The following is a 24,755-nucleotide window of genomic DNA, read 5'->3' as shown; positions in this document are numbered from 1 at the left end:
ACATGTACGCACACAAACTCACACGGACTCTGATCGTCATGCCATCCTGTGTTGTTTACATAGTCGAATGCTTTTACCCTCTAGCTGAGGGTTAGAAAGACTGAGTCTATAACTGATGGAGGCCCATGCCTGCCTGCACTGTTTGACATTTGTGCTGAGCCCAACACTTTACTTCACACAGGCTGTACAGGATGGTTGGGTGGGGTGAGTGGGTGGGGATGAGTCCTGCATTCACCCGTCACATTCTGCACTGAGCTGGGAAAGTCAGAGACGAACGCCTGTCAGGGTGGAGATGTTGGCCAGAGCTGTTAAGTGTACTCCTCCGGGGAATTTTCGGCTTGTGTGGAAATTGTAAACAAAGTAGGGTGAAAATCCAGGATAATGCACTAACACGGTTTGTATTGCAGCCAAAGTTGCTAATTTTGTCTCCTCTCTCGTTTTCTCTCTTGTCCCTCTGTTACTTCAGTCACAACCAGAGGACCACCACATTTCGACATCCTGTGACCGGACAGATTTCCCCAGAGAACATGGATTTTATCCTGCAGTGAGTGACTAACGCACGTGCACACACACACGCACGTGCACACACACACAGACTGTAACTTTAGTTTCTATTAGAGTGGTTCTTCCTGACAGTGACTTTGGAAGCATCTTGGAGACCTGAATTGTTTAAAAGTTAAGTTGGATATGCTTTCTTCTGAAGTGGGTAGATGACAAGCTCTTAGAAATTTACTGCTGTGAACTTTTTTTATTTTGCCAGGACACCTTTTAAGTAAAGGAATGAAAGTGTTAGTGGTCTTGCCAAGGACAAGCAATGTTACTGAAGTGTTCTCGCTATCTGTGCAATAGCAAGAATGAGTAAAATATTTCTTTCTTCCTCTGTGAACCAGTGGATTTGGCAGGTGCAAATGTATATTCTTTTAGCTCCAACTGTTTTCCTTGCTGAAAGTTAGATGAGACCTCTAGCCTTTGAATATTAACTCAACCAGCACAAAAACTGTAGGCAGGGAGAGATGGATAACCTGGGTGAACCCAAAGATTTAAAAAAAAAAAAAATGGACTTGATAGATGCTGATCTGGAATCCATAAGCGAGTTGTAAGAGTTGTAGATCTTATTGATCTCTTTACTAAAAGTCAATAAGCATATTTCTTAAAATACTAAATATAAATTTATATACAAACTCAACAGTGTTTCTATTTGAAGTTTCCTGGATTCTACAGTTCAACCTATGTGGGTGATATAAAAGGGAAAATAGAGTTTGTAATATCTTTCACATAGATCCAGTCCTGATACCACAGGTAGCAATTTTACATGTTTTCATATTGAAGTATCAAATTAAATACACAGATATCACAGTATACATGATCAATTATCTGCTTTTAGGACATTAATGTATAGCTTTAGGTGACTATGAGTAGGTTTTTAGGTATGTCACTGATAAACTCTCAGGGGCTGTTTATTACCATCAGTTCTCTAGATATCTAAACAGTGCTATTTGTAACCATGTTTCATAGCATCATGAGCTTTTTCCACAAATGACAGAGAAAAAGGTCAGGAAGTACAAGTAATATATTTCCCAGCATTCCCACAACCATCAAAACTTAAGAGAAGACACTTATTTTTAGTCAATGGGGTGTAAAACTGATGATTTCAAATGATATACTGCATAGATAAAGTTAGGCTTTGATGCACAAAATAGAACTAAGATTTGGTGGAACTTGGAATTTGAAATGGCAAATATGTGCAAATATGTGTGCAGTGAGGAAGGAGAGCCCAGCTTTTTTTTACCCTCTCGAGCCTGTTGCACTGCTCTGGCTGCCCGGTTGAACGTTATGCTTTTGGGTCAGTGCTGAGCGAGATAGATCATGTCATGTACAAACCTGAGATGAGCACAGTAACTACAGCTACCATAGCAGTACCCTGATTTCAATTTCAGGTTGAATATCCAAATATTAAAATATTACATCCCTGAATGCTTTCAGACTTTAAAAACTCTGATTTGTGTGGGTCTCCCCGAAATAAAGAAGTCAGAGTGCCTACTTAAAACTGTTAAGGAGACATTTTGCATTGCACTCTAATGGCTTTTGTTTGGGGGAAGGACTCCCTGCCAATGAGTGAACCTGACACCAGACTTTCACCACAGAGCAGGGAAACTCTATGGTCTCTGTTACAAGAGACTAGATATTCTTTTCTTTTCCACAGCACAATTTGTACTGTACAGTTCAACAGGATAAGTGAATTTAGGACCACATCAATGTTCACCTTTCTCAGACTAGCTACATCATGGGTTTATCTGTAAATAATCTGTAAATAAATATTGCTGGAATTTAATTATATTCTGCAGCCTATAGGTAGTTTGTATTTATTTTTTAAAGATTTAATTATTTTTGCAGTAAAATAAACATTTTCAAGCCTAAAAAAAATTAATAACAATATAACGCTACATCACTGATCCATCATACGAATCAAGGTGTTATTTGTGCATTTTAGGTGCTCTATATGTGAAACGCCATGAACCTCCGTCAAGGGTACGGACACAGACAGTAACAGTATGTAAGGATGTATCTCAAAAGTGTGTTTAAGATAGTGAAAATGGTTTATAGGAGTGTGGGGAGGGTTTTTATGGCGTAACATATATAAACAGTGTTTTTCTCATTTTTGCTATGTAACTTTGCACTGTCCACTTCCTGCTGTAATAAAACAAATTTCCCACGTGTGGGACTAATAAAGGTTAACTTAACTTAAGTTAACTTAATAAACATATGGTTTCTACTTGGCGTATTTTCACCTCCTGGAACATAACCCCCGTGATAATAGAGGAAATACAGTGTATGTGTTTTTTTTTCATCCCTGTGTGAAAAATAATTCCACATCTTGATTGTGGCACTTTTCTATAAACCAGTTTGGTTTGGGTAGGATATAAATCAAAATGTAGCCACAATGTCTGACAGTTTCCTGTGTTTTCGGTTATTTATTTTATCATTGTTTTATTGAATGCTGTGGCCGGTTCTGTATCTTCCTATCTTTCCTCTGCCCACCTGCACACACCCTCAGGAGATAAAGTTAAAGTTGAACATCAGCTTACAGAGCACATCAGGTGAAATTGTATAATAATGAAAAAAACCCATCAATACTAAAATATTTTTGTCATAGATTTTATGTCAGTTGAACTTTGATTTTCATAGGACTAGGAGGATAGGTGGGGTCAGAACACAGACATGAGTCAAGAGGGCATGACTCATGTCCAAAGGTCTTCATACCATTCTCAGCAGACATTGTCAGACTATTGGCTTTATTACTTGCTCACACCATCCATCCATTTGTTTACTTACTTACTTAACCTTTTAAAACTAACCCCTTTCCAAAAAGTCAGCCTGTTTCTGATGGGTTTTATATGAAGAGCCTAAAGAGGCAGCCACACAGGAAGTGACGAGCAGTGAAATGGCAAATAGAGAACGCAGAAAGTTACTGACATTTAACAATTTCAAGTGATGATGGGAGAAAATAATCACTGTGAAGTGTGTGTGTGAGTTTAACTTTTCTCAGCTTCTAGGCAATAAGTTAAAAAGACTACCAATGAGAGTGAAGGATATTGTTGATTTACATATGACGGTGTGGTAACCACATTATTAGCAACATGCTAATAATCAGTCCTTTTTAACCCATCGTGTAAGTCAGGGATTATAAAGTTAGCTTTGTCGTGACCATTGAGTAACTTAAATGAAACAAATTCCAAAAGTTAAACTATATAGAAGTATTTAATCCTTTATCCTACATAAACTCATTCTCTTGGAGTAGGGAATCGAATTAATATAACACAGTGTTAAAAATATTGATGCATTTTCTGATAGCGAGAAACCTACATCTCAGTCAAAACTTTAAAATTCAAAGAGGGTATATACTGTATCTTCACAGCGGTGTCATTTACTGCGGTGCAGTTTTGCTTCCTGGTATTTAAGCAATATCTGTAATCCTTTAATTAGTATCTCTGGGTGTGTGGTGAATGCATTTGTGTGGCTCACCTTTCTTGCTGTTGTGTTTTGTATATGTAATTTGCTCTCAGGCACTATGGGTATTAACGCAGCTTAGACTGAATATGCATGTTTTTGCTGATTAGTATGTGTGGGCATGTACACACATCATGACAACTTATAAGTTATGAGTCTTGTTGTTGGTGAACATCAAAGCTGAAATCTGGTTCGTCAACAAAATCTCTGTAATTATGAATTGCCTTTAAATATCAGATGGCATATCCAAGACAAAATGGCTCTTAAGAATAAAGCTGGAAGAGAATTTTGTGTGATTTTTAAGTTAAAAACTCACAGCACAAGAGGTGCTCACAGCTGACAGACAGTTGAAAGGTAATATTTCTAACATGACTAAATTAAACCCCTCTACAAATTTCTTCACAAAACATCCATCATCATTTACACAAGTACAGTCAGTGTTTTTCAAATGTAATACACTGGTTAACAGATTACCACCACTATTTGGCTTTTTTTTTTTTTTTTGCGAATTCTTTTTGCATAGGCAGATTTTTGTTTTTGTAACATTAATATGTCAATATTACTAAAATAGTGTTGATTCTAAAACCAAGATGTTAAGTTGAATTAGTTAAACATTGTCTCATGAAATACTTTACCTTTTTTTGCACACAAAAAATCCCATTAAGGTACCTTTGCTACTGTTTGATTGGATTAATAGATTTTCTTTATATCAGTTTCCCCCACTCAGAAAAATCTACCTCATGTGCTTGGTTATTGGTTGCATTTTCGTTGAATCTTTTTTTAGGTTTAATTCTTCCTAAATGCATCAGAGCCAAATCCAGTCACTGATTTGGTGAAGAACAATTAATAGAGATTTTGTGGCAGCTAATCTAATGAGAGAACACATTAAAATGTAATCAAGTTTCAGGGCACAGGCGCAATTTCTATCAGCCTATTTTCTTTCCATTTTTTTCCCTTTCTGCCATCATCTCATTGGTTTCAATTTCCTGTTTCCTCTATTTCTGTGTCCCACCCAATCAATGTTTCTGCTATTTCACTTTCCATCGTTCCCCATACATCCTGTCATAGCTTTTTGCTGAGAGCTCTAGCTTCCCACCGGTTGGAGAGTCTGATTTACCTGGCTGCTAGAGAAGCAATATTGGTATGAGCAGTACTTCCTTTTAGCACTGAAAGTGAAGTGAAGATTGCTTTTTGTTTTGCGTGGGCAAGAAGTGCTTTTCTGCCAGCCTGACTTGTCTGGCATGGACCACACTGCAAGGTACACTATATCTCCATTCACCGGTCCTTCCACTCACCACTGTGGTTCCTTTCGCCGTGTCATTTGCTTTCTCTTTGCACCACTTGCCCCATCTCTCTTGCTCACTTGTCTTTTCCTGTCCCTCCCATGCTACCCAACCCATTCCTATGCATCATCTCCCTCTCCTCTTCTCTTTCCTCCATACGTCCCAAATGATGAAGGACCTGGTTCCATATTTCCTCACTATGTTCTGATGGATCTGTCTTATTAGCAGCTGTGTAGGCGTGAAGCAGGTCTGTACAAACCACTATGATAATGTGTCAGTCCAACCCACACACATTTTACCAATATGTGTGTGTATATGTGTCACTATGAAAACAGTAATTTTTCTACAAGTTTTAAAGAGGGAGGCAGTAGAAATTAAATCTGTTTAGCTGCTAAACAGGAAATGCTTCGTAGTTCGGTGTAATCAGTGTATTAAAACAACGAAGGAGGTTCTTTGCTGTGCTTATTTAGGGCACAGCTGAGCAGCATCGATTGCCATCTTCATACTGGCTGTAAAGAAGAACCTTGAGGGTAATGTATTGAAGCATTCAAAGACCAATTAAACCTTAATTGACTGAAGTCAATTCCAGACAGGACAATAAAATAAAAGCAACTTATAAAGCAATTTATATCATGAAATTGTCCCTTTATTATTGTTGTTATTGTTTTTTGTTTGCATTCACATACATTTTGTATTAGGAAATTTTAAACTAAGATATTCTTCAAACAGTCCTGGAGCAGATTTTAAACTTTTAAAACATTTTTAAAAGTTTTGTCTTGCTACCTAAATGTTATTAGGTATCCAGGTTGGTTGATGAATCTAAAAATGTACTTTCCAAATTGGTTGACGTTATTTTAAGGGGTGTATACATGGGAAGATACTAGTGGTGAGGTGGCCACAAAGGACCATAGAAAGAGTGAATTTGAAGACTTCTAGCAATGACCAGTGGGAAAATAAGTAAGCAACACAAAGCGGGTGTGTACTCACTTTAATTGCTCTGAACATTTGCGACTGATAAACAATGGGAACAAAGGATGTCTTTCATTTGGGATTTAAATATAGGTTTGTCACAATACTAGAATTTCAAGCTTGGTACTGACACCTGGGGGGGAAGCCTACCTTAAAGAATCTTAAGATTCTTTAAAAGTTTTGTCTTGCTACCTAAAGATTCTTAAGAATCTTAAGATTCTTAAGATTCTTTACCTTAGTGCCAAAAAACAAAAACAAAAACAAAAAAAAAGAGAAAATATTTTTCAGTTGTCTGAGGTGGTGCTGTGCTTTTGGTAACCTGACACTGTGTTTTCATTGCTGGTAAAATGGAGCTGGGAAGCTAGCCTGACAGTCTCTGTCCAGGTTCTTGTAGACTCCTGTCAGCTTCAGTGTGGAACTTTAACAGAAATATAACACAACATAATTGTGCTATTCTGTTAAATTAACACTGTCATTGTAACTTTACAGATGCACAGGACTGATAACCTTTTTAACATTATCTATTTATTATTAGCCATAGCTGCTAGCTTCTACCTTAACAATAGCTTAACGGATGGCTAATGTGGCTCTCAAATAAAAATACCTTAATTGTTTCCTTATTTCTGCAGGGTGTTGCCAAAGCAGATGGCAATTATCCTAGACTGCCACTAGGAGTACACTAGCTGTGGCCCCCTGAGGTTGTGATTATGGCTATTTGGTAACTGCTAATATTTAGGTGGCTAACATTAACATGTGTGTTGGCCAGGTTAACATTTATGATAACTGTTTAACACTTCAGTGTTGCTGAAACAGCAGCTTTACTTACCTTAAATGGTAAATAAAGCTGCAGTGTTGTGTTCTGAATATCACATACGTTAGTGAGGAGAGGGTCGGTGTGCTTGCTTGTCTGCAGCAGTGCTTTGTGAAGTCAATTGTTTGTGTTGATAGTGTTGCAAAGGAGTATCTGATCCAATAGTGCTTTTTAGTCAATTAGAATCTGTAGCATTAGTGTCTTTTGGCACCCCTAATTAGCTTCGTACTTGACAGTTAGGGCTTTTTAAAGGTTCATTTTTGAACACGCTTCATACGTATATTGATACGATTAAGAGAAATACTGATGTATTGAGTTTAATATTAAGATATCAGCAGTTTTTTAAGATCCAAACCACAGCTTTGCACTGAAATAAATTTTTGAACGCAAATAAAAAAAATACTATCTGTATATATAAATGAAAAGTATCCAAGATATCAGTAGTGACTGAATACTGGCCAATCTGCTATTAAGCATGTTCAGTATCACAAACATGATCATTTCTTAACTCTCATATGAAATGATATTGTGTGTATATATAGATATATTTTGGTAATCTCCCCAGTTCTATTGTTAACTCAGTGGTGCCATTCCACCACTCATACAAGAAAACCAATTTGAGCCATTTCCCTTTGTGCCTTTCAGAATATTTGCAGTGCTGTTGTAGGACATATTTGCAAAGCACACACACACACACACACACACACACACACACACACACACACACACACACACGCACACGCATTAATATTTTTTACCATTAATAAGTGAGGCACTCAGATGGAGCAGAGGTAACCTTTAGGTTACTGCCACCATGTCGCTGCCTCAAGCTAGCACACTGCCTGTGGAATACACTGGAGCTCATATTACTGTGTATATCTGTCATCATCAGCTGCAGCTCCACCCGCACCAGCCAGGCTTCTTTTTTTGGTTTGATGTCAACATGATCTGTGATGGCGGCATCAGCTCAGAGACCATCAAAGCAGAGTCAAAGCTCCATCTGAGAGTGATATTAGCAGCAGGGTGTGGTGCGTGTGTGTGTGTACAGAGGCTGGCGTCAGCGGGCCTGCTCACCAGGGGTTATCGTGGATTAAAGGGGCTAAAGTGTCAGGACTTTACAGGTTCTAGGAGTACCTTATCAGCTCTTATTTTGGCAGCAGGAGAGACAAAATAACTTCCCATGGCTGCTGCTGTCTAGGTCTCAGTATCTGAAGTGTGTCTAAGTCTATTTGCACCACATCTATCTGTCTGTCTTCTTGTCACTGGGTGTAAGGTTTTGGAATACACTGAAATTTGTATCTCGGAAGCTAGCGGGACATTCAAGCTGTTTGCAGATAGACTGAAGAACTGTCAGTTTCAGCTTTCCTAACTTTGTTTTGTATTATTCTGGGATGCATGGTTAATCCCAAGACTTGCACAGCTTGTTGCATGGCATAAAATAAATCTCCTAACTCCTGTTTGTCATGCACAAGCATCAGTTGTAAGACCAGTTTTGGTCCAAAAAATATTTTCACATGAATTTTTATATTTCTTAATATATGCACGATAGTGTTGTTGTTTTCTTCTGCGTGAATGTTATGAAATTTTGAACGCTCTTGATTTGTTTAAATATAGGGAACCAAACATTTAAATGTAATTATCAAGCAGATGCTGAAAAAACAAGCTTGTTTTTACTAAAATAGAGCATGTATGCCAGATGAAAAAAATTCCCTCTACAATTGGAGATAAAAAAGAACTCCTGCTGTCTCTTGGCATGTCTTTCTCATTGTCACACTTGCTTTTCTAAAACCTTTCTCCATGCCATGTAATTTCCCTCTGTCCCTCTCAGTGAATGTTTCCTGTTCTCGCTCTACTTAGACACATATTTTTGTGTCTTTGACCCATCCTCTGTGTATTGATCTTGGATTTGGTGATTAAAGTGAAGCTATGCCAGTAATGTGATGAGTGCTCACATGGTGCTTCGCTGAGGGCACAGCAACGTTTTGGTTGAGTGTTGCCATAGCAGCTTTGTGGAGCTGAAGCGGAAGGGAGCAGGGAGGCGGGCGGGGGGGGGCATTGTAGATGAAATGTGTTGTTGGGCAAATCTCAGACCCGCATCAGTATTCAAAACATAATCGGTACATTTAAGCTTGATTAATTAAGCTGATTGCTTTTGTGAAAACCTTATAGACGATTCAAGGTTTCCTAAAATGACACAATAAATTGACGTTCTTTCAGAAAAAAGATGCTCTTTTAATTTGTTTTAGAAATTGTGACGAGAATATTAATTTCATCTTTGAGCATAGTGAATGCTTTGCATCTCTAAACCAGTAGGTTTTGAACATTTTGAACCTTAGACGCACCAAGTGGTCACACAGAGTTTCAAAATAGCCTTCATGTTATCTGACACGTTGTCAGTTCCTCTGATTGTTATATATCATAAGAATGAGCCCTGTTGTTTTATGGATTTTTTGTAACAGTGCCTCATCCTATACCTTGCTTTCGTCACGTTATTATACATCTTCACACAAACCACAAATCGTCTTGCTGACTACAGTTAAGGTCCAGCACATTTTTTTTTTTCTTTTTCTTTTGGTTCCCAAGTGCCACTTTAGCTCACTTTCAACCATGTTAGCACCAGGAAGCTTCTCCCTGACAGATGACACTATCTGACTGAGGCCAGTTGAAGCTATGGTGTAAGACAGCTTTCACGATACTGTGTTCAGAAGGTTTTTTTCCCTTTTCTTTACATGGTAGGTTGCACTGGTGTTTAATTGCAGTTCGCTCCACACAGGAAAACGGTTCATTTCTTCCATCCCAGATTTTGTTTTTCTCTTTGCTGTCAGTCAGGGGCTTTGGATTTGTCATGCTCTCATAATTTCCAGAGTTTGGCAACTGTGGAAATGCACTTAGGTTCTCTTTAGCAGAACTTTTTTTAAGGACTTTTTAGGGTACATAATTATTAGTTGCCTGACAACACAGTGTTAGGGAGCCACTTATCGAGCTCAAGATAGTATCCCTCTATTCACGGTCATGATGTTTAACTGAATGAAGCCTTTTGTGACTCCACCTCCATATTTTATCCCCATTTTATGGTGGAAAATATATATTACCTAGTGTTAAGTGTTAGCTTTTCCTTGAGTAAGTACAGCAAACTTTGAACCTCAAACCAGATTTTCCATTTCAAGCCAGTATTTAATAATATGAGAAAAAAAGGAGTGTGTAGTGTAAGGCAATTTAGTGCCATGAACATCAAAAAAGGACATCACATTGGATGATTTTTTTAAGACAGAAGTGCCAAGGAAACAAAATTCAAAGTAAAAAATGAATGCGCAGTGGAGAAACGGGCTGTCCTTTCCAGCATCGTTAGAAGAAAGTTTTTAGTCCTTACTGTTTATCCAGATGTGGGTTTTTTTTGTTTTGTTTTGTTTATTTTATTTTATAGGGATCGTTTGGTCTAACAGTGTGGACATACAAAAAACAAACCAGAGAAAGACAGTGACTGAGTTTAATTGGGTAATTGATTGAAGTATTTCTGACTGCCTTGGTCTTCAGGATGCAAACTGAAGCATGAATGTATGATTGTTTAAATGTCAGCCGTCTCTGTGTGGGATGCCATTGCTTTTCATTTTCCCCATATTTCATTTCCTGCTTTTTGTATCTTATGCGTGAATGTGGGAGTTTGCAGTATCTTGCAGTAAAAAGTGACTTTTTTCCTGTTTTCTTGAGAGTGGTACAATTAAAATATAAAAAAGTCATATGGTCAAATGTCAGTCTTTATGACAATTACTTTTCCTGTGTGATTAAATCTCCATTGTGACCTCTCTATTTTCCTCTCAACAAGTGGAGGGAAGGCGCTTCTCTCGGCAGACAATAAAGGCTCTCCAACACATATTTTAGTTTCAATGTCAACTCATGGCCTGTATTGCATAGTGAGATTAGTATGTGCTATTTCTAAGGTTGTGATTCCTGTGCTGTCATGCTTTGACCATACAGTTTTGCTCTTTAATGCTCACTTTTAATGGGTAAATCTGTTCAACTGCTCGTTAATGTGGATATCTATTCGGGCAATTACATGGCAGCAGCTCACTGCATTTCAGTATGGTGACAATGTAATGGCAACCTGCTGATGTTCAACCTAGCTTCAGAAGTGGGGGAAAGAAGGTGCCCCTGATGCCAGAGGTGAGAGAACAATGGCCAGGCTGCTTCAATCTGCTAAGAAGACAACCAAGCTATGCAGAAGACCACAACCTGTCAGCTAAGAACATAAAACTGATGCTACAGTTTCCATGGACTCACCAAAACTGCACAATTAAAGACTGGAGAATTGTTGTGTATCTGAGTCTCGATTTGTGTTGCAGCTTTCACATGGTAAGGTGAGAAACTGGTGTAAACTACATGAAAGCATGGATCCATCCTACCTTTTATAAACTGTTCAGGCTGCTCCTCGTGATGTGATTGTTTCGGGGATATTTTCTTGGCACACTTTGGGGCCCTTTGCGTACCAGCTGAGTATTGGTGAACCATCGCAGCCTACTTCAAAACTGTTGGTGACCATGTCCATCCCTTTAAGACCACATTATCTTCTGATGGCTGCTTCCATTATTATAATGGGCCATGTCACAAAGCTCAAATCATCTTAAACTGGTTTGTTGAACATGAAAATGAGTTTATTATACTGGCCTGCACAGTTACCAGAGCTTAAGCCAATAGAACACCTGTGGAATGTGGTGAAACTGGCAACAGGGTGATGCTATCATGTTAATATGGATCTCTGGGGGTGCATTTCCAGCATCATGTTGACTCAATGCCATAAGGAAGTAAGGGAGTTCTGAAGGCAACATGGGATCCCACCATCCACTAGCGAAGTTCAGACCAGTGAGTCTGCCTTTTCTTCTGTACAGTAATTTGTTCGCATCAGAGAGAAAGAATTCCATGTATATTTCCACCAAGACCATAGGGAAAATGTCATATTTCCTTCCACTGAAAGATTTCACAGAAGACAAAACATTGTCCTTTCTCTGTTTGCCTTTAAGTCGTCATTAGTGATAGCTAGTCCCTTATTTCCATGTTTGTTTTTTATTATTTTAATTATGAGCTGTGATTATGAAGTTTATCCTTTGTTTCTAAACCTTCAGCTTTTGAAGTCACTTCAAAGAATCGTCTTGTGTAGATGAGTTGATTTCTCTGAAGGTATCACCCCATTAGGTTGCATCCCTTCACCGCATCATTTTGGTTGTCAAACTTATTTGTCAGAAATTCTCTTGAGATTTAGTCTTCCGTTACAATCAATTTGTAGAATTACAGGACATGGAAATTTGTCAAATTTGAAACCGAATCAGTGCGCTGTCTCCTTTGTCTCCAGTATGGTTCCAGTTTGAGAATATGGTATGCAAACAAAAGAGAACCCATTAGCACTTTTTATTATGACCTCTTCAAACCCCTTGTGATGAGCAAACTAACTTCAAGTGTGAAATCACTGGAGTGCCTTTTACATTTTAAAAAGGCAACAAGTACTTTGAGATCAGGTAACAGGAATATGAAGCAAAAGCAATGCTGTATATTTGACTTGCAGTTTTTCTTCCTGCACTCATCAGTCATGAATCAGAGCTCGAATACTTCAGTGATGCGTTCTTCACAAATCACATTTCCTCCATGTTGTGCAGTCTAAAAAACCTGATCCTCTAGTTGTACTCTTGACCTGATGCACTACCTTCTAAAACTGATGCTTGGTCTCGGGTCATTGCCGGAGATTTGGCACTTATCGCTAGAGATGAGCCTCAACATTAAAGTTAAGTAAATTTGATGCCGAGGTTGACTTTTATTCTCTGCAGAAGTTGGAGGTCCATGGAGACAGATCATAGTCATCATCTCACATCATTGCAGACTGAGTGCTGAAGCCCTATAACACTTAGCAGATTTTGATGTATCAGAAGACTGTTTCAGCACTAGGCTGTGTAAGCAGGTAACAGTAGTAAGCTAAGGCACTTATTGTTCCTCATAGCCATCTCTAATAGCCACATTACAGTAAAATTGTAATGATTATAGTTATGCAACTTTCATTACAGAGAAATATATAGTGTTCAAGTGCTTTAGCTTAACTTCATAAAAATGCAGTAAAAATAGTGACCTAAAACTAACATTTGGGTATTTGATTTACCACATTATCACGATACCAAACCTTTTGATCCTCCAGTAAATAAAATTATGAATGAATCTAAGTGATTGTTGATATGCTAATAACATCATTGTTGTAATGCGATTTTATGTCCTTGATAATCATGCAGTGAACATATACTATTGTGACAACTGAAGACTTATTTCAATAATCAAGTGGGGATGTTTAGTAATCTAACATAACCTTGAAGTCTTTACCCTGTGGTACAAGTGTTGTGCCAGAAATGAAGAACACGAAGAAACATGTATTATTCTACATGAACATAAATGTCCAGTGACAGATATTAATCTCGTGTCATAGAATAAAGTCACATTTAAAAAGTCAGATATCAAAGCAAAATATTCATTTTCTTTCAATTCAGTTTCATTGATATAGTGCCAAATCACAACAACAGGTGCTTCAAGGCGCTTCATATTGTAAGGTAGAGACTCAACAATAATAAAGAGAGAACTCAAACAATCAAGCCACCGCGTATGAGCAAGGATTTGGCAATAGTGGGAAGGAAAAACTCCCTTTTAACAGGAAGAAACCTGCAGGGGAACCAGGCTCAGGGAGGGGCAGCCATATGCTGCGACAGGCTGGGGTGATGGAAGGAAAACAGGACAAAAGACACACTGTGGAAGAGCAACTGAGATTAATATCTAATAATTAAACACAGAGTGATGTGTAAGCACATAGTAAGTGAAAAGGGTGAGTGAACACAAAACACTCATGGGAAGCAGCCTAAAAATATGAAATCATTACCACAAATTAATAGTTCATGGTAAAACTGCTCCATGGAACATTGATACTATACAATATCAGTATTGTACTGCACAGCACACTACGACAGTGTGGCTTTTCATCTTGTTTACTCAAACTTTTTCCTCTTCTCTCTTTTTTCCTTAATCATTTCAGCTAGATTATTTTGGTTGCCTGAACCAATCAGTTAAACAGAAATGATCATACAATAGAGTACAATAAAATAGAATAGAATGTATTGCACTGCACCTCTATGAGCCGTGTTACATGTGTAATAAGACAGAAAAGCCAGAGTGATTGTACTTCTGAGTTTCAGGTGCTCATTTCTGATCTTTGTTTTTTTCTATCTTCAGAGTAGTACAGGTCACAGATGCTAAAATCTGTTCTTTATGACACAGAAAGGAAATAAAGTTGTGCTCTAATTAGTCTGGTCTTTTATTTCATCTTACCATCTGGCTTTGCGTGTTTTCCAACCCTCCGCTGATCTTCCTTCTGTTTCAGAAAAACAGAATTAAATCTGACAAAATTTGACAATATCACTCTGAAGTATTATGTGTGATTTCAAAATACACACAGCCACACACACACACACACACGTTGTGAGCCTGCAAGTATAAATAAACAAGAAAACTCCTGTTTAGACGCAAATTTGATGGTTTAATTTTACTGCACAAAAATCAGTTCATGCTTTTATCACGGGAGCTTTTAAATTCTGCCCAGTATTAGCTTTTAATTAAAGAACAGTGACTTCCCCAGATGTTTTATAACTTCAGTTCTGCTTACAATTACTCCACTGAATACTTTTTTTTTTTTTTTTTTTTTTAACTTGAATTCAGATGAAAATGCAATTCATTTTTATTTTAGGGTTCGTGACCTTTAAAAAGTTTCCATGAAATTCTCTTGACAGGAGAATAAAAACCGAGCTCTCTGAACCCACCCACACAACATTGAAATGATTTACATTATGCATATGTGGGAAAGAAATTTAGTGATGTTCAGAAACTGTTGGCAGGGTTGGTGTGGTACAGCTCAGCCTGTAATGTGGAGAGCAGAGCTGGGAGCGAGATCAGTGTTTTTATTGGGAAAAAAGAAAAGAGAAATACAGAGAAGATGAGCACAACAGATAAAATATACTTCAGATAAACAACAAAAATAACGTAGTATCAAAACCAATATTCGTCTCATTCTGGAAATATTTTCAAATCAGACATAATCAAAGCATTTTTTTCCCTTCAATAAGTCTTTTACCAAGAGGGACGCTTCCAAGACACGAAAATGTGCTTAGAGGAATAAAACTATGGATTTATTTGAGAAAGATGGAGTCAGAAAGAAATGTAACACTTAGTAATTTTCTTGGATGAAAGAATGTATTATATTACCATTGTTCTCTCTTTTGAAACTAATCAGACAGATACAGACACTTACTGTGCCTGGTGTTATTCCACTGAATATAAAAATACAGCACAGAAAGTCTCATCTGTCTCGCCACAAAAAGACAGCAGCAATAGCGATTGTGCCATCATGCAAATAGATACTCAGTGAAGACCACATGCAGGGAGGCTCATTTTGTTTCCTCAGTTGTTTGTGTGTACTCTGGTTTTAAAAGTATACACACACAAATGTTGGTAGCTTACAAGGTTACATGTGGAATATGGAAAATCGTAGCTGGGATTGAGGACAGCAAAAAGTCTGTAGGTAGTAAAAAGGGTCTGTAGAGGATCATTTAGAGGATAAATCTTTAAGGGGACTGCAGTGACTCTTGAACACAGTTATGCATTATATGAAGAAAACACACAAAACATGTAAATCTACAAAAGAAGAAACTCTATACTAGTGAAAGCTTGACTACTGTAAAAATGATTTTAGGATGGTGTATTGAGCACCGTTTGGCTTCCCCCAAAAAATGTGAGGGAAGAGAAGGAATCTTTCTACAGGCAGGCACATAATTAGCACTGTGGAACAATCACTGGTCCTCATAAATCACTTTAAAATCAGGAACATCCAAATATCAGAAGCAGTCACAACTCCTATTTGATGGACATTTAGCCTGATAACATGTTTGATGCTCATATAAACAAATGTGGATGATAGGCACTCACAACATTTCTAATTCATCAGTGCCTCAGGCTTCTAACAGGAACACAGTGAAGGTGGTAGGTCTAAAACTGCCAAAGCATTCTTAGATTCAGTCATTTTAAAGTGCCCAAGGTTGCTTTTAAAATAGTAAAAAAAAAAAGTACAAGTGATATGAGATGGCCAAAAAACACACAGAACAAACAAACAAACAATTAAATAATTAATTATATAAATAAATAAAACATATACATCAGGCTGCTTATCTAAAAAACAAATAAGAACACGACTCCAGTAATTCCTGCTCTGGCTCTTCCTGAAGGTTTAGGTGAAATAAAAGAAAAAAGTAGCACAAAAAAAGTCTGCCGACAAAGAGACGCGTTAAAATGCTATTATTGCAGGTTATTACATCTGTTTGCGATGGAGTCGGGTGGATATCACTGTGAGCTGTGTGAATAGATCAATTTACAGCTCTTAGAAGCAGAAGCTTGTGAAATAAGGTTTGAAAACCTGAACTCACAGCGGTTTCTGAACCATTTTTGCAGAGTTTTTCAAAGTCTGTAGATTGCCATGTTTTCTTTTCCTGTTCTTCAAGGTAGAGTGTGCTTCCTTAAACCAAAGTGCTGTAATGTGAAAAAGACTTTACCAAACCCTGAGTACTTTGTTGTGTGTACTTTGGCAGCTGTGAATGAGACTCAAAGGATTATCCAGTTCTTGGCCCTGTCCCGTTAGCTATCGTGTTACAGTCTGTTGAGATGCCATGCTCCACATTACTTCCTTCTTGAACCGTTGCGTTTGACAGATAATTAATAAGTCATAATAACAGCTTGAATAAAAGCTACATGGTATTCAGTAGGCTGGAAAACCTATATCTTTATTGCCAGCTTTCATAATGATGTCATAAAGAATCTTAAATTACATGGTAGTCAGTGTAAAAAAACATGCTTTTTAATATGTGTTTATGAAAAAAAGAACTGAAAAACTATAAAATACTCAAGATGTATTAATAATTCAAATTCCAGCAGAAATAGACCTTGAAATGGTGACTGCAACATGTCAGAGAGGCTGTTCAGGTGGACATTTAACAGTGGTTAGTGAATGAAAATTTGCTCTAACTTCCCTTGCATATTTTATAAATAGAAAAAGCTTTATGTCATTAGATTAATATTGTGTCATCCACAAATATCTGAAAATGTTAAAACAGTTAAAAAAAAAAAGAAGAAGAAGAAAAAAAAAGATCCTGAACTGAAAAATTGTTCTTGGATATAAAACATCAGAACAATGAAAAAAAGTTTGCTATTTTTGTTTGACTGTGTGACTTAATAGTCCTCAGTCTCAAATTTGGGATTGCTGTGTCTGACATCCTTTTGGAATAAGGCGTAATGGTGCTAATTTACATTCAGTAAACAGTTACACAACCCAGTGCTTTGTCCACACTTTTCTGTTCTGTCTGCATTGCGAGTTTGGTAACCGCTTTCTCTACTGAAAAGGTCATGTAAGGAAATAGGTCTTGGCTGACCTGAAGGTAGAAAAGGAAAATGGATCTTGTGTGAACACACACACACTGTGGAAGGATTTTTTATTCATTTCCCTCCAAGGTGTGTACGGTGAGAATAATGAAAAATTTAGGACAGTCTGTCTTCAGGTCATTGAGCTGCCTTCGTCAGATGTTTGGTGTTTTCTTTACACACACGCGCACACATGCATGCTCTCAATCTGTCACTGGCCTGTATGAAAACCTGAAACTGTCCCCAAGCACACTTTTCCAGTTCACAGAATCCACCCTTGCCTCCTTAACGCGTTATGTGTTTTACATACTTGCATACTTGAGTCTTTCAGAAGCAGCTCTGATAGACTTCAAATCACACATTGGGAAAATCGGAATGTCAAGAATAGCAGGATGCCATAAAGCGTAAGACATCAGATTTAATTATTTTCATCAACAAAAACCCTGCAGGTGCTCATGAAACACAAAGTGAACCTAATTTAGAGTCCCATATAAACACATTAATAACAATTATGTATTCATATGCTCCATATTTTTTATCCAGATCTTCTCTCTGCTCCTTGCAAATAGAATGTTTGAACCACAAGTGTGGGGTGCTTCTGTGTTCACACTCATGATATCCCTCAAAATCTAAGAGTCGAAAAAATAACTGGAAAACAGGCACTTTGGGCAGTCTGAATCCTGAGTTTAGGTGAACGAAACTCCAGCAACACTTTTAGTATAAACACGATGTTTATTTGCTCTCTAACAGTCTGCCTAATATGCCAGCCCATAATAAGAAAAATGTGACACAATGTACAGATTTCAGCGCTGCAGTAACAACTTGGGAAATATGTAACGGCTACATCAGAGGTGTGGTTACACTTCACTGCTTCTTCGAGTCCTCCCGGTTATGTATAGTGACGTTTTCTGTATGTGTGTGTGCGTGCAGGCCGCAGGGTACTCGAATGATGTCAAAACCTGCGGGTGAGCAGCTCTCCAGTACCACCGTCAGTGAAGCATCCACTGCCATCACCTCTTCCACTGTGGACACTTCAGCCTCCAAGGTTAGTCTGTAGTTTCAGTATTTACCTGTATATGTGTGTGTTTGTGTGTTAGTTCCACATTTGTCGCTTTCAAACAATGTCCTTTCTTGATTTGTTCTAGACCGATTTTATGCTTTTAAAGGGTGACCATCCAGGCTTTTTGGTCTTTGAATTTTGGCTCCTGCATTTTTGTGAGGTAGTTAGAATATTTTCAAGCAGCAACAGAGAGGATTGCCTTGTGAAATTTTTAGCAATTATGAGGCTTCATGTCTTTGTCCTGTTTTGTGAGAGTTTGTGAAAGGAGTTGCATTGGCAGTCCTGGAGTCTTCAGTTGGGTTAACATCCACAATCAGTTTTGTGTTAAATGCACTGCACTGAAAAGCCAAGTAGTACGTGAGCCATCAATAAAGCTCTGTTAGCTCTGTAGTAAACCTACGATGTTCTCTGCAGCTTGTTAATGAAGAAAATCACTCTATTAATTCACCAGTGCAAAGGTTTAAAATGATCATTAAACAAGAAAACAATGCTAATATCTGAATATACCAACAAACACAGGTACAACCACTGAACACAGTGAGGCATGACAAACAGACAGAGATGTCTTTTTAGTCTCTGGTACAGGAGAAATCCATTCTTTAGAATCAGTCAAGAGATGAGCGCTGGTTATCCATGGCTAGCCCCGAGAATGATCACAGCAGCCTGGGCTAGTGGGGGAAAAACATTATTTGTGGCCAGTGACTGACCTGATTAGCAGCAATTTTCAGCTGACTCACAGCAAAACGGAATGATGGATGACGATGAGAAAATGGAAATTAAAAGCTTTTTGCAGCTGATCAAACTCTATTATGGCCATGCAGGGATATAGACCTGAGGTGTAGTTTGAAATGGAGGTAGAGGTTGTAGGTTTGCACCATGATTAAGTGCAAAGTTGTCTGCTGGTTAGCAAGATTAAGATTAGGTATGTTTCTATGTAACATAGAAACTGAATGCTAGAATTACACTTACTAAAACTGGAGCATAAACTTCTTGGATGGGCTCTTAGTACACATAAGTAACAGCAGCAAAATGCTCCAGAAAGCACAAACAACACAACCACGGTTAAGACGTCCAGTTCACCTGCATCACTATAAGTCCCAGTACTATACGAATTAATTAGTCGTAAAGGAACTCACCCAACTCACAGTTACTATAAAGGACAAAAGGATGCAAGGTGCAAAGATGCAAATGTGTTTTGTTTTTCTGTAAATTTGGGTATTTAAACATTGAAGTCTATGGAGATGTAATATCAGCCTTCACAACCTTTTTTTTTTTTTCTGCTAAAAAATGACTGTGTAGATTCAGACATTTGATTTAGTGAACTCAGTATTACAGTAGGCTTCATTATGATTAGGATTACTCCTTTTGTAAGTTATTTATGGTATATAGTTGATTCCACATTCCTTCCAGTATATTGTATTACCACTATACTACATCAATGAAAAATAGATTTGGTCTGTTTTCATATCCCCCCTCTTCCCCTTTTTCTTCTATTGGAGCTTATTTTGGGGTTTTTGGCAACATTTAAACTCCAGGTCTTCAGGATTACTTTCTAGAATGCACAGTGTATTATTGCACAGTGATCGTATCTATGAACCAAAACTGAATTATGTTTGCAGTGGAGACAGCACTTTTCTTTTGACTGTTTAACCTTGTTTTTGGTCGTCCTTGGCTCGGGCAAAATTACAAAATACTTGAAGCAAATCAGCACAGACAGTGCTAATGAATTCCAATTTGAGCTTCCAAATGCAGATCTCATGCAGGCTGCATCCCTTGTCATCTGGTTTAGTACACCAGAAAGATGTCCATGCCACTTTTTTCAGTATAAATCTTACACTTGGTTTATACTCACACATGTATTCAGCTCCACGGTGGCGTGAAATCTCATCCTGCCCTATCAACAGGTGCCTCGGGACCAAGATTGAACATGTGTCATCGTGTACGGTACAGAGATGACAGAGTATCCATCACAACGCCCCATCACCATTCCCACACCCAGTGTTTTTCTGGTCTGCAGCTCTCCCAGGTGCTCTGGCTCATCACCCCTGCCATTAAGCAGCCGGGAAATGGCACAGGAGCCTTATTCTTAAAAGAAAAACTCTTAACAAAAGAATCTTTTTCTCAGAGGAAAGATGAGTCATTCCTACCCCCCTTGCTTCGCGCACAATCTTAAAATGAATCCGTATTTTGAGTAAGTCACATCTCTTCCGCCTCTGACAAAACATCAGAGAAGCAGTGAGACGTCCCGTTTTCCCCATGAGCTGTGTCTCGCCGTTCTCCTGTAAGCGCTTGTGTTCACTGGCTGCATATTTAGTGATGTTGTGTTCACAACTAGCTTCTTTGGGATTTATCAAAGTCCGTGTCATTTAGATATTTCTGTTGGCTCCCAGTATCCTCTTATGAATTGTTTTGCCTTTATATGCCTCATTAATTCGCTGCCTCACTTTTGAAAGTAACTCTGCTCTTCAGGTGCTTCTTTGAGCATTAAAACCAACACATAATAGAACAGAGAACACTGCAGAGTAAAGAGCTGTTCTGTTACAGACTAAACACATATTTGAGTTCCTGCATTAAGTGGGAAACAACGAGAAAAAAGGAAAAAGCCACAAAAATTGGTGGCATGACTCTGTAGTGTTAGCAACACTGATGGTCCTGGTTGTAAAATGGATGTAAATTACTTACCTCTGACCTTTTACACCGGTTAATTGTTTTATTTACAGTGTTAAGTCAAATATTGTTTATTAATTTTTTTTAAAAAGTTGTAGGACAGCAAATAATTTAATTAGTCTTTAATCTGTTTATATTTCACCATTGTCTAAAAATTACCTAAAGGAAATCTTCAGGATGTACTGACCAAAACACCCATAATAACTATTCAGTATATCCAGTTATATGAGAGCGAGCTTGGCTCTTCAGAGTCTTCCACAGTCTTTAGGTTTGACAGGAGAGTTCGGCAGTCACAGATCTGCTTCGACCAAAATGGTTGACTAATGTAGGATAGTTTAGAGGCCTATCACCTGGGAGACATTGTTCAAATTCCATGTGAAGCTAAAAGTCAAGATGATTTATTTTTAGATGAATAGGCGTATGACAGCGCTCATTGTGTGGAAGGGTCTTAGAACAGAGAGCTGCATTTTCCAGATTGAAGCTTAGTGCAATTTTAAGAGTATATTTTTAATTTGGGTATAAAGAAAATTCTTGAAAGTAGAAAAAAACATTTTTATATCTTACTGTGGTGGAAATGCAGCTAACAGACCTGATGATTACATTGAGATGCAGGAAACGCGTTATGTCCTCTGAAGCTGAACTTATATAGTGTTTGTCAAGCTAATATGTGACTCAAAGGTAAAATTTGTATTTCCATTATGTTTTAATTGCTACCTAATTTATAAACACAGAGAGATTGGCAACAGATTGCAGGCAGTTTAAGTCAGTCTGTGCCGATGGCTCGCAACTTCTCTGCAACGTGTCTCTTTTCAGTAGGTAACTCAACTCAGCTGCTGAAGTGTGTGTGTGTGTGTGTGTGTGTGTGTGTGTGTGTGTGTGTGTGTGTGTGTTTCAAAGATGTCTCAGTAGCAAAAATCAAAACAAAATTGGACTTCATTTTGGTTCTTGCTTAAGTAGTTTATGCAGCTGCACTGCAGCCATGGTTAGAAGTATGAGCAGTCATTTTGGAGATGGCAAGACCTACAGCACACAGGGAGCTCTGGAAATGATCGTGCACTATGAGTGTCAAGATGGTGCCTCATCCTCCTCAGAGGACTTGGAGGCTGACATGGAGGAGGCCTCAGACCAGCTCTGACTCATCTGAAGGTGAGAGTGGAAAGGAGATGGTTGAAGCAGTGACAGGATGAACTTCTCCATCTCCATATTTTGGTCTCCAACAAAGTCTGCAACGCTCTGCTACGTCCCAGCAGCCAGAGGTTGCTGGGACGTAGCAGAGCCACCAGCTATGCACTGCTGCTGATGGATGAAATCCTCCAGCAAATTGTGGCCATGACAAACCTGCATGGGAAACATTCAGTGGCTTATGTGGACACAGAGGAACTGCAGGTTTATATAGAGATGCTTATTTTGGACAGTGTTTACAGGTCAAAAAATTAACATTCAAATTCAAATCTGTCCAATTGCAGCCTGTGCTCCACCTCAGCTGGAGTCGCTCTTCTTTAAAGGGTTAAAATTCAAAAACTATAATTCATATTTGATATTTCTATTGACCGTGTCATTTAAAGTGGGCAAAACTGTAATATTTTTAGAGCTATTTATGAGAAAGTACTTTAGTAAAAAAAATCTGATCTTAGGGCCTAATAAAAATAACAATCAAATATTCCTTTAAATGTATTTTATGGAAATTAGTTTTGTTGTTTTTAATTAAAAAAAAGTGGAGCTATGTGAACATAATGGCCTTTAAAGGGTTAAAATAAAAAGAATTACGAATCTTTTTTTATATGAGTGTTTCAGGCTGATGTAGTTTTTAAAGAGTGAGTCATAAAGTAGAAAAAATGCGCAAAAGAAGATGTCACACACAACGCGCTCTGTTTAGACCCACAGCAAACAATATTGTTTGACTGATGGCCCTTAATATAAAGACTTCAGACTTTACGTTTCCCAATTTTTGCTTTAAGTTATTTTGTTATTTACATAATAATGTAGATAAGCTAATAATTATCCTTATTGCTGTTTTAGAGAGGAGCGGTGCTTCAAAGGATAGTTGCAGATTTCTGTCAGAATCTGCAGATTATACAGTACAAATAAAATGTTCACGTTTCTCCAACGTTGTCTTCCCAACAGTTTAACTGACATCTACACTGGATGGCCAGGAAGCGTTCGCGATGTCTTCTCCGGCGCTGATAATTGGCGTCTGTCTTGTGTCAGTGACGTAAAAGACGGATTTAATGCGACATGACCGTTCAAACAGCAGTCGCTTTCTAAAACATCGGATATGTATCGGATTCAGTACCACATATGAAGGTGACCCAGATCGGATTTGAAAATATCGGATTTGTGCCGTTCACACTGTCATACCATGATCGGATATGGGTCGCATAGGGTCAAAAAAATCGGATTTGATGCGCTTTCGCCTGCAGTGTGAACGTAGCCTTTGTCGCCCTAGGGTAAAAACAGACAGTTTTTTAAAGATCATCTAAGGGTTAAGTTGACCTGGCATGACTCTTGTTTGTTTTTCTTTACCACTGATTTGATTCACTTGTACTGGTATTGCTCAGCCATCTTTCTAAAGGGAGTGGGAATCACAACCCATGTTTAATTACCTTACCCTCCCAGATATTTCTCATCTAGCTAGGGAATGGAGCCGGTAGCCCTCGGGTCTCAGAGGGGCGTCTCTTGGCATTTTGGTTGTCTGATTGTCTGATTGTGTGCCATTAAAATAGCAAATAGCTGGTTTGACTCTCAGTCACACACCTACAAGACAGAGTGCTACTGTGCAGCAGGGACCACAGTCTGTTCCACAAAATTACATTCAGCCTAAAAATAGACCACTGCATCGTATACACACAACACACACACACACACACACACACACACACACACACATATAACAGAGAAAGAAATATCTCTGAAATACACATATAGTATATTTACAGATATGGGACTCAAGTGTGACATGATTGAACTGTGTCATCCTCTGTCAACCAATCCTCTCACTAATTACTGAGTGCATTTGTTTTTGTTTTCCAGCTGCTGATGCCTCCTGGTGCTGCTACCAGTCCATTCACACACTTATGCAGCCGTCATGCCAAATGTTTTATTATACCAGCAGGGGAGGTGACAGGGTGTACACGTCTTACTTTATGTGTATATGTGGTGCCGGGGGAACAGGCCTTCTTCTGAGGATTTGAGAGTAGAGGATGGTCTAATGAGATTTCTTGAATATTTGCACAGTGTACAATACAAGTATGTTATCCAGCAGGCCGGCACAAACAAGAATCTAAGAAAGGTTTGTTTAGCCAAAGAAACACCAGCACCCAGTATCACTGTATTACTTGAATATGTATAATGAACATTCGTAATGACAGCTATAGGTCAGTGGGCTGAAATGGCACTGAATACTAACAAAATGTTAAATGCGTGTAAGAACTGGCCTGTCAGGGTATTCCTTACAGTAAAATCTACCTGCTTTCAAGGC

At 38.3% G+C, this 24,755-nt stretch overlaps 1 protein-coding gene across 1 annotated transcript in view; it reads left to right on the top strand.

The window, feature by feature from the left end:
- The window catches only part of LOC100696302 (pleckstrin homology domain-containing family A member 7), a 130,612-nt gene that overhangs the window by 60,956 nt on the left and 44,901 nt on the right, over nt 1–24,755 (top strand). Inside the window, 2 exon segments of the mRNA XM_013264183.3 lie at nt 467–544; nt 18,481–18,595. Of these exon segments, the coding sequence (XP_013119637.2) occupies nt 467–544; nt 18,481–18,595 (193 nt within the window).

This window comes from Oreochromis niloticus, linkage group LG7 (genome assembly GCF_001858045.2).
Source record: "Oreochromis niloticus isolate F11D_XX linkage group LG7, O_niloticus_UMD_NMBU, whole genome shotgun sequence".
Taxonomy (NCBI): Eukaryota; Metazoa; Chordata; class Actinopteri; order Cichliformes; family Cichlidae; genus Oreochromis; species Oreochromis niloticus.
The sequence above is the reverse complement of the archived record's forward strand: the minus strand, read 5'-3'. Positions and strand labels throughout refer to the sequence as shown.